The sequence below is a fragment of the Zychaea mexicana genome (genome assembly GCF_025766255.1).
Source record: "Zychaea mexicana strain RSA 1403 chromosome Unknown BDB00scaffold_81, whole genome shotgun sequence".
Taxonomy (NCBI): domain Eukaryota; kingdom Fungi; phylum Mucoromycota; class Mucoromycetes; order Mucorales; family Lichtheimiaceae; genus Zychaea; species Zychaea mexicana.
In genome coordinates this window covers 173,970-189,155 of record NW_026516744.1, presented here as the reverse complement: position 1 = coordinate 189,155, position 15,186 = coordinate 173,970, and the positions used below count along the sequence as shown (strand labels likewise).

General features: G+C 42.1%; 5 protein-coding genes across 5 annotated transcripts; 3 read left to right on the top strand and 2 right to left on the bottom strand.

Annotated features, from left to right (window-relative positions):
• Positions 1-2: 2 nt before the first annotated feature.
• On the bottom strand, positions 3-1,444 carry BDB00DRAFT_841442 (uncharacterized protein). The gene has a single exon (XM_053124834.1). The coding sequence runs from the start codon at positions 1,246-1,248 to the stop codon at positions 223-225; it is 1,026 nt and encodes a 341-aa protein (XP_052976061.1). The 5' UTR covers positions 1,249-1,444; the 3' UTR covers positions 3-222.
• Positions 1,445-5,332: 3,888 nt separating this feature from the next.
• BDB00DRAFT_884405 (uncharacterized protein) lies at positions 5,333-6,468 on the top strand (the record flags this gene model as incomplete). The annotated part of the gene is made up of 2 exons (XM_053128324.1): positions 5,333-5,693; positions 5,789-6,468. 2 exons carry the CDS (start codon positions 5,333-5,335, stop codon positions 6,466-6,468), a joined length of 1,041 nt encoding a protein of 346 aa, XP_052976060.1.
• A 405-nt stretch (positions 6,469-6,873) lies between these two features.
• BDB00DRAFT_841434 (WD40-repeat-containing domain protein) lies at positions 6,874-11,490 on the bottom strand. The gene is made up of 23 exons (XM_053124833.1): positions 11,391-11,490; positions 11,139-11,281; positions 10,964-11,072; positions 10,871-10,887; positions 10,655-10,786; positions 10,302-10,581; positions 10,204-10,226; positions 10,015-10,146; positions 9,915-9,932; positions 9,819-9,851; positions 9,690-9,758; positions 9,494-9,610; positions 9,347-9,425; positions 9,150-9,286; positions 8,843-9,067; positions 8,610-8,747; positions 8,504-8,538; positions 8,374-8,449; positions 8,188-8,311; positions 8,017-8,092; positions 7,577-7,943; positions 7,260-7,451; positions 6,874-7,181 (listed from the first exon to the last, which is right to left on the bottom strand). Exons 1-23 carry the CDS (start codon positions 11,446-11,448, stop codon positions 7,068-7,070), a joined length of 2,694 nt encoding a protein of 897 aa, XP_052976059.1. The 5' UTR covers positions 11,449-11,490; the 3' UTR covers positions 6,874-7,067.
• A 641-nt stretch (positions 11,491-12,131) lies between these two features.
• Positions 12,132-12,533, top strand: BDB00DRAFT_790848 (uncharacterized protein; the record flags this gene model as incomplete). The annotated part of the gene is made up of 1 exon (XM_053120992.1): positions 12,132-12,533. One exon carries the CDS (start codon positions 12,132-12,134, stop codon positions 12,531-12,533), a length of 402 nt encoding a protein of 133 aa, XP_052976058.1.
• BDB00DRAFT_841429 (uncharacterized protein) lies at positions 12,343-14,761 on the top strand. The gene is made up of 4 exons (XM_053124832.1): positions 12,343-13,006; positions 13,126-13,285; positions 13,381-13,521; positions 13,614-14,761. The coding sequence occupies exons 1-4, from the start codon at positions 12,755-12,757 to the stop codon at positions 14,720-14,722; spliced, it is 1,662 nt and encodes a 553-aa protein (XP_052976057.1). The 5' UTR covers positions 12,343-12,754; the 3' UTR covers positions 14,723-14,761.
• The last annotated feature ends 425 nt before the right edge of the window (positions 14,762-15,186 follow it).

Here is a 15,186-nt window from a genome sequence, read left to right as displayed (position 1 = left end):
GCCTGCAACACCGTCCCCTCTGATTTTTTTTCTTTTTCGTTCTATTTTACCCTCAAACTGAGATGAAAAAATTATTTTTTTATTGTCATTATTATTATTATTATTCTCATGGACCATGAATCATGAATAATAGCTCATTCAGTCGAACTCGAGCAAGTCTAAGCAGGATTGTGTGGGTTTTGCAGAAGGCAATTGGTAAATAAGATAACACTACAGTGTACATTAAAATGAAAAAAAGGGTTCTGTTGCTGGGTTTGCTTTTTTCTTTTTACCTGACATTTCTTGGTCTAGTGCCATCGTGGTTTGCAACCAAAAATCGATTGGTTCCCCGACGCCTACAACACTCGAGATTTGCTCGTTGCCGTTGCACAACATGAGATCATTCAAAAGTCCGGCAGCATGATTTGACACATCCCACATCCCTTCTTCTTTTTCTTCCCCTGGGTCCCTCACGCACGCTGGCATCAGTGGACTGCTCGACGGGTCACAGAGACTGCCTGGCTCTTCGTCCGTTGTCATCATTGCTTCCTCATGGTATCCGCCGAAAAGTATATCCAGTGCCACCGCAGGCTCCGCTAGTGGTTCTGGCGGCGACAGCGGTGGTGGTGGCTCCTGCGCTGCTGCTATTTCAGGTGCAAATATTGCTGCTTGTGGTGATGATGGCAAGAAGGACGATGCCGCCACTACAGCCGGCGTAGCTTCCTGTAGAGCTGTTGATGTAGTAGCTGCTGCTTGACAAGACAAAGATAGTGGACGAGGACGGTGATATTTGAGTTTTCCACCCGTCATTGCCGCTGTCGCCGCCTTTGTCGTCGTCGTCTTCATGCTCTTTCTAATTTTCCTGCTTTTGCGCTTCTTGCTCCGGTCTGAACTCTCCGTCGTCAGGTACTCATACATTTGCATGTCCTGAGGTGTTTTCGACTGGCTCAGTTTAACCATCATACGACGCTTTGCTAGTGTCAAATTGGCACTTAGATTCCGTCGAATCGTTACAAGATCCTCTGATGAATAGTTGCACTTTACGGCCGATGCAGCAGCTGTATAAGCATCAAGCTTATCCGACGAGCACTGCTTTGTCGATGGTTTCAGTTGTTGACCCTCATCCTGCTGCTGCTGCTGCTGCGGCCGCGGAAACCGGTTGACATCCACCGTCGCCAACCCCTCTCGCTTCAGGCCATTTTTGAATGAGCCTTTTGTCTTGATTCTGAAAGTGATTGTGAGGAGATCGAGTAAGTCTGCCACCTCCATTGGGGGGTCATTCCCGACAAGTACTTACTTGATTCGACGTGGAGTGTCAACATTCATCTTCAAGCAAGAAAAGCAATAGTTGGAGGGCTTGGTTAAAGGTGGAAGCTTTTTGGCTTTATTTTGAGGAGAAAAAAAGGTAAGTATGGCAACCACTACAAAGAGAGAGAGAGAGAGAAAGAGAAAGAAAAAGAAAGGGAGAAATGGACTCATTCCTTTTTTAATTAAGCCGAGTGAGTGGATACAAGAGGGTACGTTACCTAAACCTTTTTTGTTCTTGTGCCGGTATTTCTAATCATGGTTCCGCGAGGGCTTTTGCTTTGCTGCTTCCAAACTATGATACTGTCTTGAGATTGCATCCACAGTGTCTAGGATGATCCTGTCGCCGCCATGGATACCCACACTGCGCTTGGATACCCATTGTTGTCCGTAGCAACCGAAAGCGTGCTCGTTGCCATGGCGCATGTAATCTGCAACCGAACTTTCATTGTTCAGAGATTCGTTGCCATAGCAACTGGCTTCGTCTCGGTGGTACAGGTGGCACGAACGACATGATTTCCTCAATTGTTTTGCCCTCTTGCCCATCTTGCTCGGGCTCTCTCTCTTGTGTCTGTTAAACACACGCACATCTGTCCTTGAATGATAGTTGGGGAAAGGGGATTCATTAAAGATTATACTTAGAGATATATACATCGTATTGAGGATGAATGCCATCGCTACTATGTACAATGAGAAAGATTTAACGAATACGCAAACGCAGTGTAACAACCCAAAATCAGCATGTTGAACGTGAATGATTACTGTACTTGATTTTATGCAAATATCCTGATTTGAGAACAATGGAGACTGAGGCTAACTTTTCGGTTTGGCCAGGTGAGGTTGACTGGTCGAGGGAAAACATCAAGGAATGAAGGTCAATGAACGTAAGTTACTACATAACCCCTGTCATCTTAAGCTGTGCATCGATTTTATAACCTCACCACAGAGTTCCCTACATAGGAAAAGCTGCTTCTTCTGTTACTGTATACTCATGTAGATGGTCTCTTGCATATTATCGTCTCTTGGAAGTAGTCATTTCTCACATTTTCAAAGTAAGATCATAGTGGGCAATAAGTGAAAGGTGGATGATGGCTAAACGCACGTTTTTGATGCAGCATCATATGTGGACTGCCAGTTGTACGACTTTTTCTTGTACATGCCCCTTTTATCTTTATTTTATGCAAAAAAATAATCAATTTCAAAGCGATCACACGCAGCGAGGCAAGAGCGAGCATTAAATGAAGATCAACGATATAAATAAAGAATAGGATACATGCAATGGACGGTACGCAGTATGTTGATATAGGAATTTAATCGTTGGACACCAAGTCGATAAGCTTAATTATTGGAGACAAAGCCAATAGTCGGACTATGACTACCTTCTTTATATCGTTCAATAATGGTAAAGCACGAGCTATTACTACTGACAAAGGTCGAGGGCAACCTGCTAATATGTTGAATATACAAAGATATGTATGTTAGTCAAATAATATACTCATTGATGTAACTGCAAGCACAACAACCTGCCTTTTTGCCAAAGCATATACAACAATTACGCTTTCGTATTTATATAGGCTCTCTATGCAACAATATTATACAAAAAATCGGAGCGGTTCCGACCAAGTGATCGCACTCACCCTGTTTATGAAGCTACTGCATCTCTCTCCTCTGTACATACAATGTGCTGCATTTTATGCCGAAAAAGGAAATGGAGACCAGCCAGATTTTCAAGACAGATATTTCACCGCCAAATCATTGATCCTGCTCCTCCGCAACTTATGAAACAAGAGCTTTGAATAAGCAAACCCAAACACATGGGCTTTACATGATCTTATGTATTAAGGCATAACGGGTTCTTCAAGTTAACTTGTGTACATGGCACTAGCCGTGGTAGTAGCAGATACTTTGTAACGATAGCAAAAATGGAGTTTTGATTGATGATGATGACTGGTCATGGTGTCTTATTATGTGAATTTACGCGTTATTGTACAGAATAGCTGTATCCTTTTGTGGTGGATCAGATTGAGTAAATAAGAATAATGTAAAAGCGTTAGGTGATTATGGGCACCCAGCCCTTGTTTTTCATCTTGGACCGACCCATTAACATGAGACCACTTTAGCAGATGCGGCGATCTATTGAGTAGGCAGGGTTAAAAATTTATTATCCACTAAAATCCAGTTATTTTGTAAACGTTTCAGCAAGACAGCAAGATTAAAGTATCATTGGATAATATTAAACGCGACCTATGATCACTTGGACAATCAACGACGATGGTGGGGCGAAAGCGAAGGTTCCGTGTTTGCTCGCTGGATTACACATTGCACACAGCGTCTATCGGTAACGGGTCCATTCGTATTACGTCCCTGCTTCTTTTTTAAAATACACATGTTGGTCTGATTATTCCTTTTTTATATTATGTCACTTTATATATTGTTGTATGTAGGATCAAGGCCACGTACATGTAGCGATGGTTGACCCTTCCTTTTATAAATTTAATGAGCACATTGACTGACTCTCGTTGTATTGCTCTAAATCAAGGAATAGCATCTGTTTAATACAAAATATTAAGGATAAACCAATTGAGAGTATTATCACTGCTGTCATATATTAAAAAGGATATCAAAAAGGGGTGGATGTGTCAAAATATACTACACTGCAGGGATGACGGCGAATCTATCCGAAAACAAGGACAAAAGAGAGATGTAGTGTAACGCTAGATCTGGGACAACGAGGGGAGCTAGCCAAGCTCCATCGCCATCATCTCTTAAGATGAATACATATCTGTCATCATAACAGTGACAACAAAAAAAAAACTGCGAAAAGTCTCGGCGTGGTGAACGGCAGTCGTCATTTGGGGGGTAACATGCTAATATAATTACAAACAGGAAGAAGAGCATGAGGCGTCATCTCCAAACGCTATTGGTGATGTATGATCTACATATAACCTGACTTTAAAATTAGCAGAATAGAAAGATACGAGGTAGATACAGTCTCGATGACAAAGAGGTAAGCAACACTTACAAGCTTTTCCTTGTCGCTATAATGCTTGCAATAAGAGCAGGGCATTTTGGGGGGGGGAATTTGCTGGCAAGAAGAAGGTGCCCTTATTTTTGAGGTATTCCCCCAGGTTTTCAGCCAATGGAAAAAGTGAAAGCCATGGCACGCCCGTCACCATTGGGCAACAGTTTTGGGAGCATGGCGAACCGAGCTGTGTGTGACTTGAAATGGAGCATAAAGCATTCCTTGTGCTACTCACCACAGCCGATCATTGCAGGAAACGATGCCCACGTTTTTAGGCTGTGGCAGTTGATTTGACTGGATGCATAGAGAGGGGTCCAATCACCTTGACCCCTTTAATCCTGATGAGCTGGTACTTCTTAAACACTCTTTCCTTCGCCCACCTCCTCACTAGCCTCTCTTTTCACGACGAAATTTCCACTTGCTGATGGTGTGATACTCAATACATACGCCTATTTTCTTTCTATTCATCATCACCATCATCAAAAAGATTATATGTAAAAAAAACCCCCCAGCAGAACGCAAATATATATATATATATCAACGCTACTATCTATATATTCCGTATACACGTACACCACTCTACCAAACGTCAGCACACACGCATCAGCAAACAACAATGGATCTGTCAGGCTTTGATACCATCACCGACATGCTACGTTCATTCTCGAACGAACAGCCCAACATCGATATGCTCTTGCAGCAATCAGAGGACATGGGTTCGTTCATGGCCACGTTAAATAGCAACCCTCCGCCACCAGCATCCGTCGCAAACGATCATCATCGTAAATCACCAACCGACGAAAGTTCGCCCCACTATCACGCTCATTCTAACAATAACAATAGCAGCTACTATGATGATGTAAGATTGCATATCTTGATGTCTTTTCTTTCTGTTGTTCTGGTTGTTATGGTTATACATTATGAGCAATCTGAGCAACAGCAACAACGACAGCATCATTTCATCAATATCTGACATCCGGATCACATAATAATTAGGACATATTCACTCCTCTCATCTCGCCGGCAATGACACCGTCGTTCACTTATCATCCTCATAGTCAGCAGCCACAGCCACATCAACAGGCACCTAGTGTGTCTATATCACAACAAGAGATGGATTTCTCGCCGTTGACTTCGCCAGCGATCATGCCGCAACACTCACGCGAATCATCCAGCTCCAACAAGTCCGTTACAGCTTCCAACAACGACGAAATGACACCGACACAGATATATGAACAATACGAGCAGCTCGAACGAGCCAAGATCATGATCACGCGTCGTCTTTCCGAGTTGCATAAGAATCAAAAACGACCAAGAGAAGAAGAAGCTCTGCAACAACAGAAGCAGATACAGCAACAGCAACAGCAGCTTCAGCGGCGTATATCAGGTACTTGCAAGAAAAAAAAAGAGCCATAACCAATGTAACGACCCTCATTGGGCCATAAACAACAACAACAAAACTTACTTTTTGTGTATATACAGATCAACAACAGCCATTGTCACCCGCCGGTTCTCCGTGCATCGAGCCTGTGACACCTGCCTCTTTGATGAAGATCAGAAGCCCCGCGACCAAACCTGTTGCTGCTCCAAAAGCGTCTCCTCCCGCCAAAAAAACACGACGCGTCGCAGCAGCAGCAACAGCCAATACGCCGGAACACTCTTCGCCTCGTGCACTTAAACCATTACTGATCAGTCCAACCATACGACCTGGTCCGACGCCATCACCTCTGGTCCACGATGCCGAGCATATCCTTGCCACTCGATCCAATTATCAGAATTTGATGGAGGGCAAAGCAGCAGCGTTGGGTATTGCCTTTACATCCAACATTAAAAGCGGTCTCGAGATCCGTCGAACAGCCCATAAGGCTGCAGAACAGAAACGCCGCGATTCGCTGAAAGAATGGTTCGATCGATTACGTCGTGAAGTAGAAGAAGGATACGTCAAAAAGAAGGAGAAGGCTGAGCAAGAGCTGCAGCAAGCAGAACAACAGCCTCAATTCCAGCAACAACAAGAACAGCAGCAGGAAGAGCCAGGCAAAGACGAAGAGAAGCCACTTTCCAAGGTGTTGCTGCTGAAGTATGCTTACGAGTATATCTCAACACTCAAAGATACGATCGAGCAGCAGGATCAGCGAATCCGCCAGCTTGAAGGAAGGCAGTAAATTACTAACTTTCTTGCTCTTGTTCTATTTATCATTTCTACTTGTCATTCCATTCCTTTCGTTTTCTTTCTACCAACATACTCTTTTAACCTTGTTCATCACTAACTAATATGTGCCTGCCAGCTCTGGCTCAATTTTCCTTTGCTCTATTACTTTATTTGTATGCCATCATGATGAGTGTTTCTCCTTATCAATCTTCCCCGCTCACTTTTTTGTTTATACCTTTTTCTTAACTTTTATGCTTTTTTCTCCGTTCTCCCTTTTTCTCTTCTTTTTGTTCTCTCGTAGATATTTTCTTTCTTTTTCTCGTGCGCTATATGCTTCTTCTTTATCTCTCTTCAATTTTTCTCCATTGGTAAATACGATTATGCATATTTGTTTATATAAGAGGTACGCGAAAAGAAATCTTGTACATTTTCTTATTTTCTACCAACGTGGTCAGTGCGTAGTATTTACAAATTCAGGGTTGGCAGCGATTGCATGAATTATATACGAGTCATACTGATGGTAATAACATTATTGATGTCACTCTGTCAATTACTTCCTTTTTTCCCCATATCTCTATTGTTATCTTGTAGATTTACAGCCCACACACTCTACTAGGTATCCGATGATGCTGCCAAGTCCTGTAAAAGTGACTTGATGATCCGACGACCAGCATGTAAATTGCGCAAACGTATCCGCTCATTATGCAAATGTGCTTGGTCAGATGCCTGATATTTAAAAGTTTTTGTGGTGTGTTATTAGCATTGTAGAGGTCATTTAGACGAAACAGCAACGGAAATAAGTACCTGACCCATTGGTAAGTGGACCGCAGGTGCATTACAAAATTTCTCCAGGAAGCGAACTGCTGGAATCGATCCACCTTCTCGAATGTACAGCGGCTTCATGTTCCATTCCTTGTGGATTGCTTTTTCTACAGCCTTAAAGTATCTGCTTTCGGGATTACCTAGCCAGTACTCTGCTGAGCTTTGGATCTCAACCTTTTTGTTTTATAAACAACGATAGCATGCAGAGTATATACACATTAGTATACGTATGTTTCTTCGTTTGATCAAGATTACAATTAGCGCTCCAACAAACAGAAAACAATATCAAAAAGGCTTACGGAAATTTCATTTTCGGAATTCATGTCTGCAAACACTTGGCGAACATAATCCTCAAACTTGGCAGCAATGTCTTCAATGGACTGATCTGGAACAATACGCATACTGACACAAGCCGTTGCGCATCTCGGGATAATCGTTCGATTGCTTATTGAAACGTCAATTTTGTGTACCGAGAGTGTCGGGAAACGCCATCGTGCCATGAGTTCCTGCTTTAGTCTATCAGTGTCGAGTGGATATTGTGTTGGCCTGATATTGGGTCGTTTATCGCTGCAAGGCGAGTCGCTATCGGTTTTTGATTTGTCCGAAAGTGTTGGAGATGTGATGGCCGAATGTTGTGTCCGCGATTGCGACAGCGCAGTCTCAGATCTAAATACAGTATTTCTGAAGTCGGTAAGATTACATTATTTCTGAGATTTTAAATGAGTCTTACAATACTTACGTTTGTAGCCAGGTAACGATAGGATCGTATAACCTCTTTTCAGCATCAGTTACTTGACTGACATCATCATAAAACCCTTATAACTGGTGTGTTTAGTTGAACCCCCCTCTGATTGATTGATCGATTGGCTAGTTGGTAGAAGCAATGTTTGGATTATGAAAAAAAGAATACCTGGTACTAGTACATGCTTGTTATTGTCTACTAATCTACCGGTAACATGGATCAAATCGATGAGAGGCTCGGATACCGCACCGCCTTCCACACCCGAATGAAGATCTGATAATGTGTTAGATATCTACCACGACTGATTAGTGGCTTAACTCTACTTTAAAATTTCTTGAAAAGTACGTCGCTTACTTTAATGGATGCATGAATAACGCCACGCAGGCCGTATGTGATGCATGGAACATCTTCGCCTAGCCAATATGAATTGCTACTACACTGTTAGAACCAAACAAAACATCCATCTATTTCTTTTTCATTTTACCTTAACAAGATCAGATCCACATCCGCAAAAAGATCCTAATTGCACCAATAAAGAATGATTTAGCATGAATTTAAAAGACATGGTATAGACTCTGAAAATGAAATACCTTGTATTTGTTCACTGCATCTTGGAATCCTAAACTTCCGTTCTCTTCTTCTCCTTCTACCAAAAAGATCACATTCACATCCAATTGACCTTCCTTGAGAAGCTCATAAACAGCAAAGATAGATGCCAGCACTGGGCCCTATGTTGGACAACAATCAAAAACGGATTGAGCTTAACTTGTGAAATCAAATAATACAAATTCAAGAGTTTCCAAAAAGTAGAAAAGAATTTTACCTTATTGTCACTAGTTCCTCTTCCGTAAAGATACCCGTTTTTACCAGTAAGTTTAAACGGATCCGTGTTCCATTGTTGCTTATCGTTTTGTGCTGCAATCACGTCATAGTGGCCATAAACAAGCACTGTGGGCACCTTTGATTCCGCAGTTATTCCGGCATTGCTTGTGCGTCTTGCCGAGAACCGACCGTACACCAATGGATTGCGACCAGTAATACCAGGTATCTTTTAAAAGACAAACGAACAAACAAGTTAGTATTAAATTTCTACTATTTGATTGGCTTTCAATGCAAAGTTTCTTCGTTACCATGCGACTGACAGCCCCAAGCTGTTGTAGAACATTTTTCAAAAACCGGGCTCCCCGACGGCATTCTTCCATACATTTGGGGGAGCCGCTTACAGTACGCATTGAAATCCACTTATCGAGTACATACAGAAGAGTGTCTACATGGCTTACAATGTTAATAATGATTTCAACTAAATAAAAGGATCAGTTTGAATTACCACTTGAAGGAGCATCTTGTACGATACTATTACGTCGAAAATGTTCGACAGGCTTCACAGGTGATGGCATATCCCAAAACTATTTGGCATGTATAAGTTTACGCTTCTCCCAACATAGAAAAAGTAAACAAAATATTGAGAGCTTACTTTGATGGAGTGGTCGCTACTGCCAGTTATCAAATAATCCTGAGAGCAGATCATGGACAAGACAATACCATCATGGTCATCCATACATTCACGAAACTCAAACTCCTCGTTCCACACCTTTACATAAAAACTTGTGTGAGTAAACATAAGAGGGCGTTTTTCCACAGCTCTCTTTATCCCCCCCTAAATATTATACCTTGATGGTTCCATCCGCTGAAGCACTCACGAATCCGGGCCCTCTGATTGCTACGGCTAGAACGTCATCCTATTTAATATTGAACGATTAATCACATGGGATATAGCTAAGATACGAAATTATGCTTACAGAATGTGCCATCATTGAGCGGATGAGTTGATTCTAAAGAGAGTGCTAGAGTTAGTTTCAACAGTATCATGCAAGTTTGTATAAGCAACCACGTACTGTTTCCAAATCCCAGATCTATTTTAAAAATGTGTTAGCACTATGATACATTGATACATACACCAAAGCTAATCAATTTTCATCCATCTCTATTAGTTACCTGGACGTCGCCACCCTGCACACCACAGAACAAATAGCCGTCCTCAGAGATAGCCATCGATAAGACCCCTTTGTCCGTATCACCACGTAGAGTATTGAGTAGTTTTAATGTGGAGTTGGAGATACTCCAGATCTAACAAGCAAATTACATTAGCGCGTTTGCCTCCAAGACCAAAGTTCAAATTTATACCTTAACATCTCCATCACCCGAACCTTTGAAACAGTATACAGTGTAGCAGTTAATTTTGGCTGAACTCATGATATTACCAAATATGAAACACAACTTACCACTCAAAACCACTTCACCGTCGACATTTGGTATATCAACAGCGTGTAACAAGCAGTATACATAACCATCATGCGCATTGGAACGGACATTCTTCTCACGAATCACACATTTGACCAGATATTCCTCTGTTGGAAACCTATCTACTTCCTCAACAATATCTTCATAGGATGGCGCTCCGAAAAACTTTGATTTTTGAGACGCAGAGCTACGGGGATTAATTGGGATCACCGGTACGTTGCCCGCGGATCCGTTTGTTTGAGGATCTGTTAAGTCAAACCACTACAAAATGTATGAGTTTTTTTTTATTTGGCACTGTTTCTGAAGTAAACCATGGTCCTTCCACTCTACGTACCTGAATACTCGTGTTTTGATTTCCGAAGATCAGCATATTAGCTGTTGCCGAATATACCATCGAGAAAATGTCACCCACGTCATGACAGGATTGGATTAGATAGACACATCGTAACGTCGCTGTATCCCAAACCTAATTGACAACATTCACTTGTTAAACTACGACCGACTGTTTTTCCATGTTATACTGATGTGCTTATATGTATATAGCGTTTACCCGAATCGTGCCGTCCCCTAATATGTGACAATTCAGTAAAAAGTATCCAACATCCATTCAAAACCTCTAAGGTTAAGTAGTTTTGCGCCTAACCTGAACAACTGAATAGCAAGCGCTGATCGGGAGAAAGTGTCAGAGCTAATACACTTCCTCGGTGCCCAACGAGACTCGTCACCAAGGAGAAATTTTGTAAATCCCACACCTACAGTTTTACTGTCATGGTGAACATGGCGGATTCGTTTTTTATTTCTTTCGTCAGCGTACTAACGTGAATTCGAGAACTTTGACTGCCACTAAACAAGTAAGTATCGCTGGCAGCAAGTGACAACACTGAATTGTCATCTTGAGAAATGGTATGGACGCATCGTGTTGGATACATTGGTTTCGGGCTAGAGCCTTTAGAAATGTTCCCTAAATTAAGAAAAGACGCCACAAACAAAGGGAGAGAGTAAAAAAGAGATTAGTGAACGTCAAAAATAAAAGAAATAAAGATAAATCTTTGGTTTCTGAAATGTGGTACCTAAAGGGGTCGGGCTTTCAGTTCTTGAAGCGAGCGTGTCGATCGTATTGATGTCCATTGCTTTTGATCTTATGACATTGAGCGCGTTCTTGTGGTTATGTCACAAGAGTACAACGGATTAAAAATGCATAGTCCCTGCCTGTCATACATCAGCGGAATTTAAATGCCGACAATCGGGTCGACGGAGATGTTGCACACATGTAGAGTTCTCAAACACTGTTAAAGAAATCAATCTTAACAAAGAAAAGGAAAGTTGTATGCTCTATTTATCAGCAAGGATCGTTTTGACGTCTTGTTGTATAAGCGAATTACGGGCTTTCCTGATGGTTTTAAATGTGTTGTTTTATACTCCGTTTCTCTATGTACTGTATCTCTACTGAGTTGCTTAAAGGATTCAAAACATCTGTAAATTTAGCGATTATGGCGGCGAATATGGCTACCCTGGAAATTTAGCGACTCGGTTGTACAAGCTGCTGTGGATGATCTAACATGTGCAAATATTACATAGCTACATAGACCCATTACTGATTATGTATTCTACCTGGCACACTATTATGATCTCAAATCGACTATGATAACACGCTTATTGACGAAATCGACAAAAGGGCAGTGCTCGTCTCCGCACTTTCACATAAAGTGAGGTTATTCTTACGGTCCCGATATTTGGTTTACTGGCATATATAACTCTAATATTACAAATGTGCATAAGATGGTTTCTTGAAAGATAACCATACACGCAAGATGTTACCTACTCCTGAAGACAATATACCGACCATTATGGAACGTGTACGAAAAGAATATATTCAACGCACGTACGATATCAAGGAATGGAACGATGCTACCGATTTCTTGGAAAAATTGGCTCGCAAGACTGGTAAACTGCAAAAGAAGGGAGAGCCCGATTTCCACAATACGGCCATGATGGTGTTGAACGATTGGCTCCGTGGTCGATTGCCCTACTATGTTCCTGCTCCTTCTTTCACCAAAAATGGAGATGACTCATATATACCAAATCAAGCGAAACAAGGTCTCATAAAGCCATCGACTAAGAATACATCGTTTGCGCTTCGATTGCTCTGTCCTCCGGCATCTTTTACCCCTGTTCATCTTCAGACATATATAAAAAGATCGAGCGTTCGCTGATTTATGAAGGGAGATGCGTATATAATGTTGTTGCGCAGTAGTGGCGCAGCAGCGAGGGTGTTCCTGAACATCCAGTATTTGAATTCAAACACAGAAGCGATGCAGTTGCGTTGACATTTGCTGCGGCAAGCACGAAAATGATACTTAAAAACAGCGATACTTTTCTGTTGTGTCTAGTCCATCTACAGACTAAAATTCCTCTTGTATATACGCTGTAAAACATGCTGTTGCCGTCTTTATCGCAGGTTGTGATCGGAGCCTTGTGTACCTTGATCCCTGCTACAGCAGCCTCCGGAAGAAGCGCGACTGGAAGCCCCATTGGTCTTTACGAGGAACTCGGCCCTCCAGCGTTCAGAACGCCCAAGAATATTTTATTTGGTGTTACTTTAGGTGGTTCCTCTCACGCATCGTGGGTCACGCGCATTCTTAACGAATTGTCTTTGCGTGGACACAATGTGACATATGCCGGAACTGTAAGTTGCAGTAGCAATTAGCAGTATAACATAGCTTATAGTAGCGTTCGAACTTTTCCCTTCAAGCGAACTGAAGCGGAAAATTATCATTGTTGTCGTTAACGTGTGTATATTTCTAGGATATCTATTTGAAGCATGTCAAAGGATTTCCCCAAATCAATCTTGTTGATCTAGGCGAGTCTGTTGAATCTAAAATGGACATCACCAACATGCAAAATCCAAGAACCTGGGACGATCGTCGCAACGAGATCAAGGTAGATCTTGAGAACTATGAGCGTAGTAAGTGCAGGCCGCTTTTTATTCAAGTGCAACAGAGGAAAAGAGAGGGGTGCCAAAATTTTAGAGCGCAAATTATTCATAGCAAACATTTATAGTCTTCCAGCCTCTGCAAGAAGCTATTGCTACTCAAAATATCGACCTTGTTATGGCGGATTCTTTTACCACTGCAGCCTTCGACGCCGCTCAGGAGGCTAACATCCCATCGGTTGTCACTATGTTAATTAACTTGGCACCAGGTAAAGAAGAAAAGAGAGAACCGGGGTGGTTACAAAGACGATGAAATATTGAAAAAGAAATACTTATACTCATGTTGATTTTTACTATGTAGATGCGCTCACTCCTTACATCAACAAGGAAATCGATCTGGGTGGCGAACCTACTTCAGAACATATGTCCTTGCGATTCCGGTTTTACAAGAAATTCATCTATCCACTCGAAGTATACTGGAATTTGCGAACGTTACGAGAACAATACACTCAACTACGAGCTTCATTCATTGGTGCTCTCCCAAAAGATAAATGGCTCGACTCGCTCAAGATTGTAAACAGCTTTTACGGCATCGAGGAAGCACGTCCCATGGGTCCTCTCGTGGAAATGGTCGGTCCCATCTTTAACGGCCACTACGATCCCTTGACGGCTGATATCCAACAATTTCTCGACGCACGCAGCCGCGTTCTTTATGTCGCATTCGGACAATTCGCAGCAGGCGAAACAAACGAAACGGAACGTATTTTGGTCGAGCTTTTGCAGATTTTGGAAGACGGTCTGATCGATGGACTTTTGTGGGGTGTTAGCAGCTCCACTACACGCTTACCAGAAACTGTGACCACATCTTCTGGACAATCCTATGTGGTTGCTGATTTGTTATCAGGAAAGCACGCAGACGTACGAATGCCCGCGTGGGCTCCACAGTTCCCTATCCTACAACACCCTTCCGTTATTACTTTCCTTTCTCATGGCGGCGGCATGTCTGTGTTCGAAGCTCTCTTCGCTGGCACACGTACTGTGATCAGACCGTTCTTTGGTGATCAGCCTGCACATGCCCTCCACTATGAACGCGAGGAGTTGGGTGGCTACTTGGACATGGATAAGGACGACGCCTTCAATGCGCTACGCCGTGTTATTCAAGACAAGGATGGCGTTTATCAGAAAAATACCAACCGCTACCAGGCTATCGCTCAACTCCGTGCACAACACGCAGTTTCGCGAGGCGCTGATTTGGTCGAAGAAGTTTTGTTCTCTAGCAAGGACGGCGTTTTGCCACATCGTCAGGACGTTGCCGGAAAGATAAATTTCTTAAAGGCAAATGACTATGATTTATACATGTACATTGCTACAGTGCTAGGTGGATTTGGTTTAGTTGTTCGGTTTTTGTTTAGTAAGCGAGATAGTTATAACAAAACAATTGCACAGCGAAATAAATTGAAGCAGATGTAACAGTCTGTCTAATAATCATGTATCTATTTGAATAAAATACAACTCTTTATTCAATTTGAAGTGGTTTGTGACTTTATAGTTGTACCCTCTGCTACTGCATACACTACTGCTACTGAGTAAATATATCATTCTAAAAGTGAGCTGTGCTTCCAGAAACTCCTTCACGTGCTCTTCTGAAGTTACTCGGCACCGATGGATAAAACCAATTGAAAAAAATTGCTATTGCTATGTAGCACAACGCTTTAGTTCAACCGACGAAATCTAGATAGTCTAGAGGACCAGTTTATTCAGCATCACAATTTAAGGTAAATATGATCAAAAGCATTATGTGTGCTGTTGCTCACTTCTTAAGATATGGAAACATGAGTTCATGATCAACCCCCGTGGTCCCTGACACTCCATGAAAACGTTCAACGTGTCATATAATAGCCGTCGCTAGTAAGGATGTGGTTGCTATGATAAAC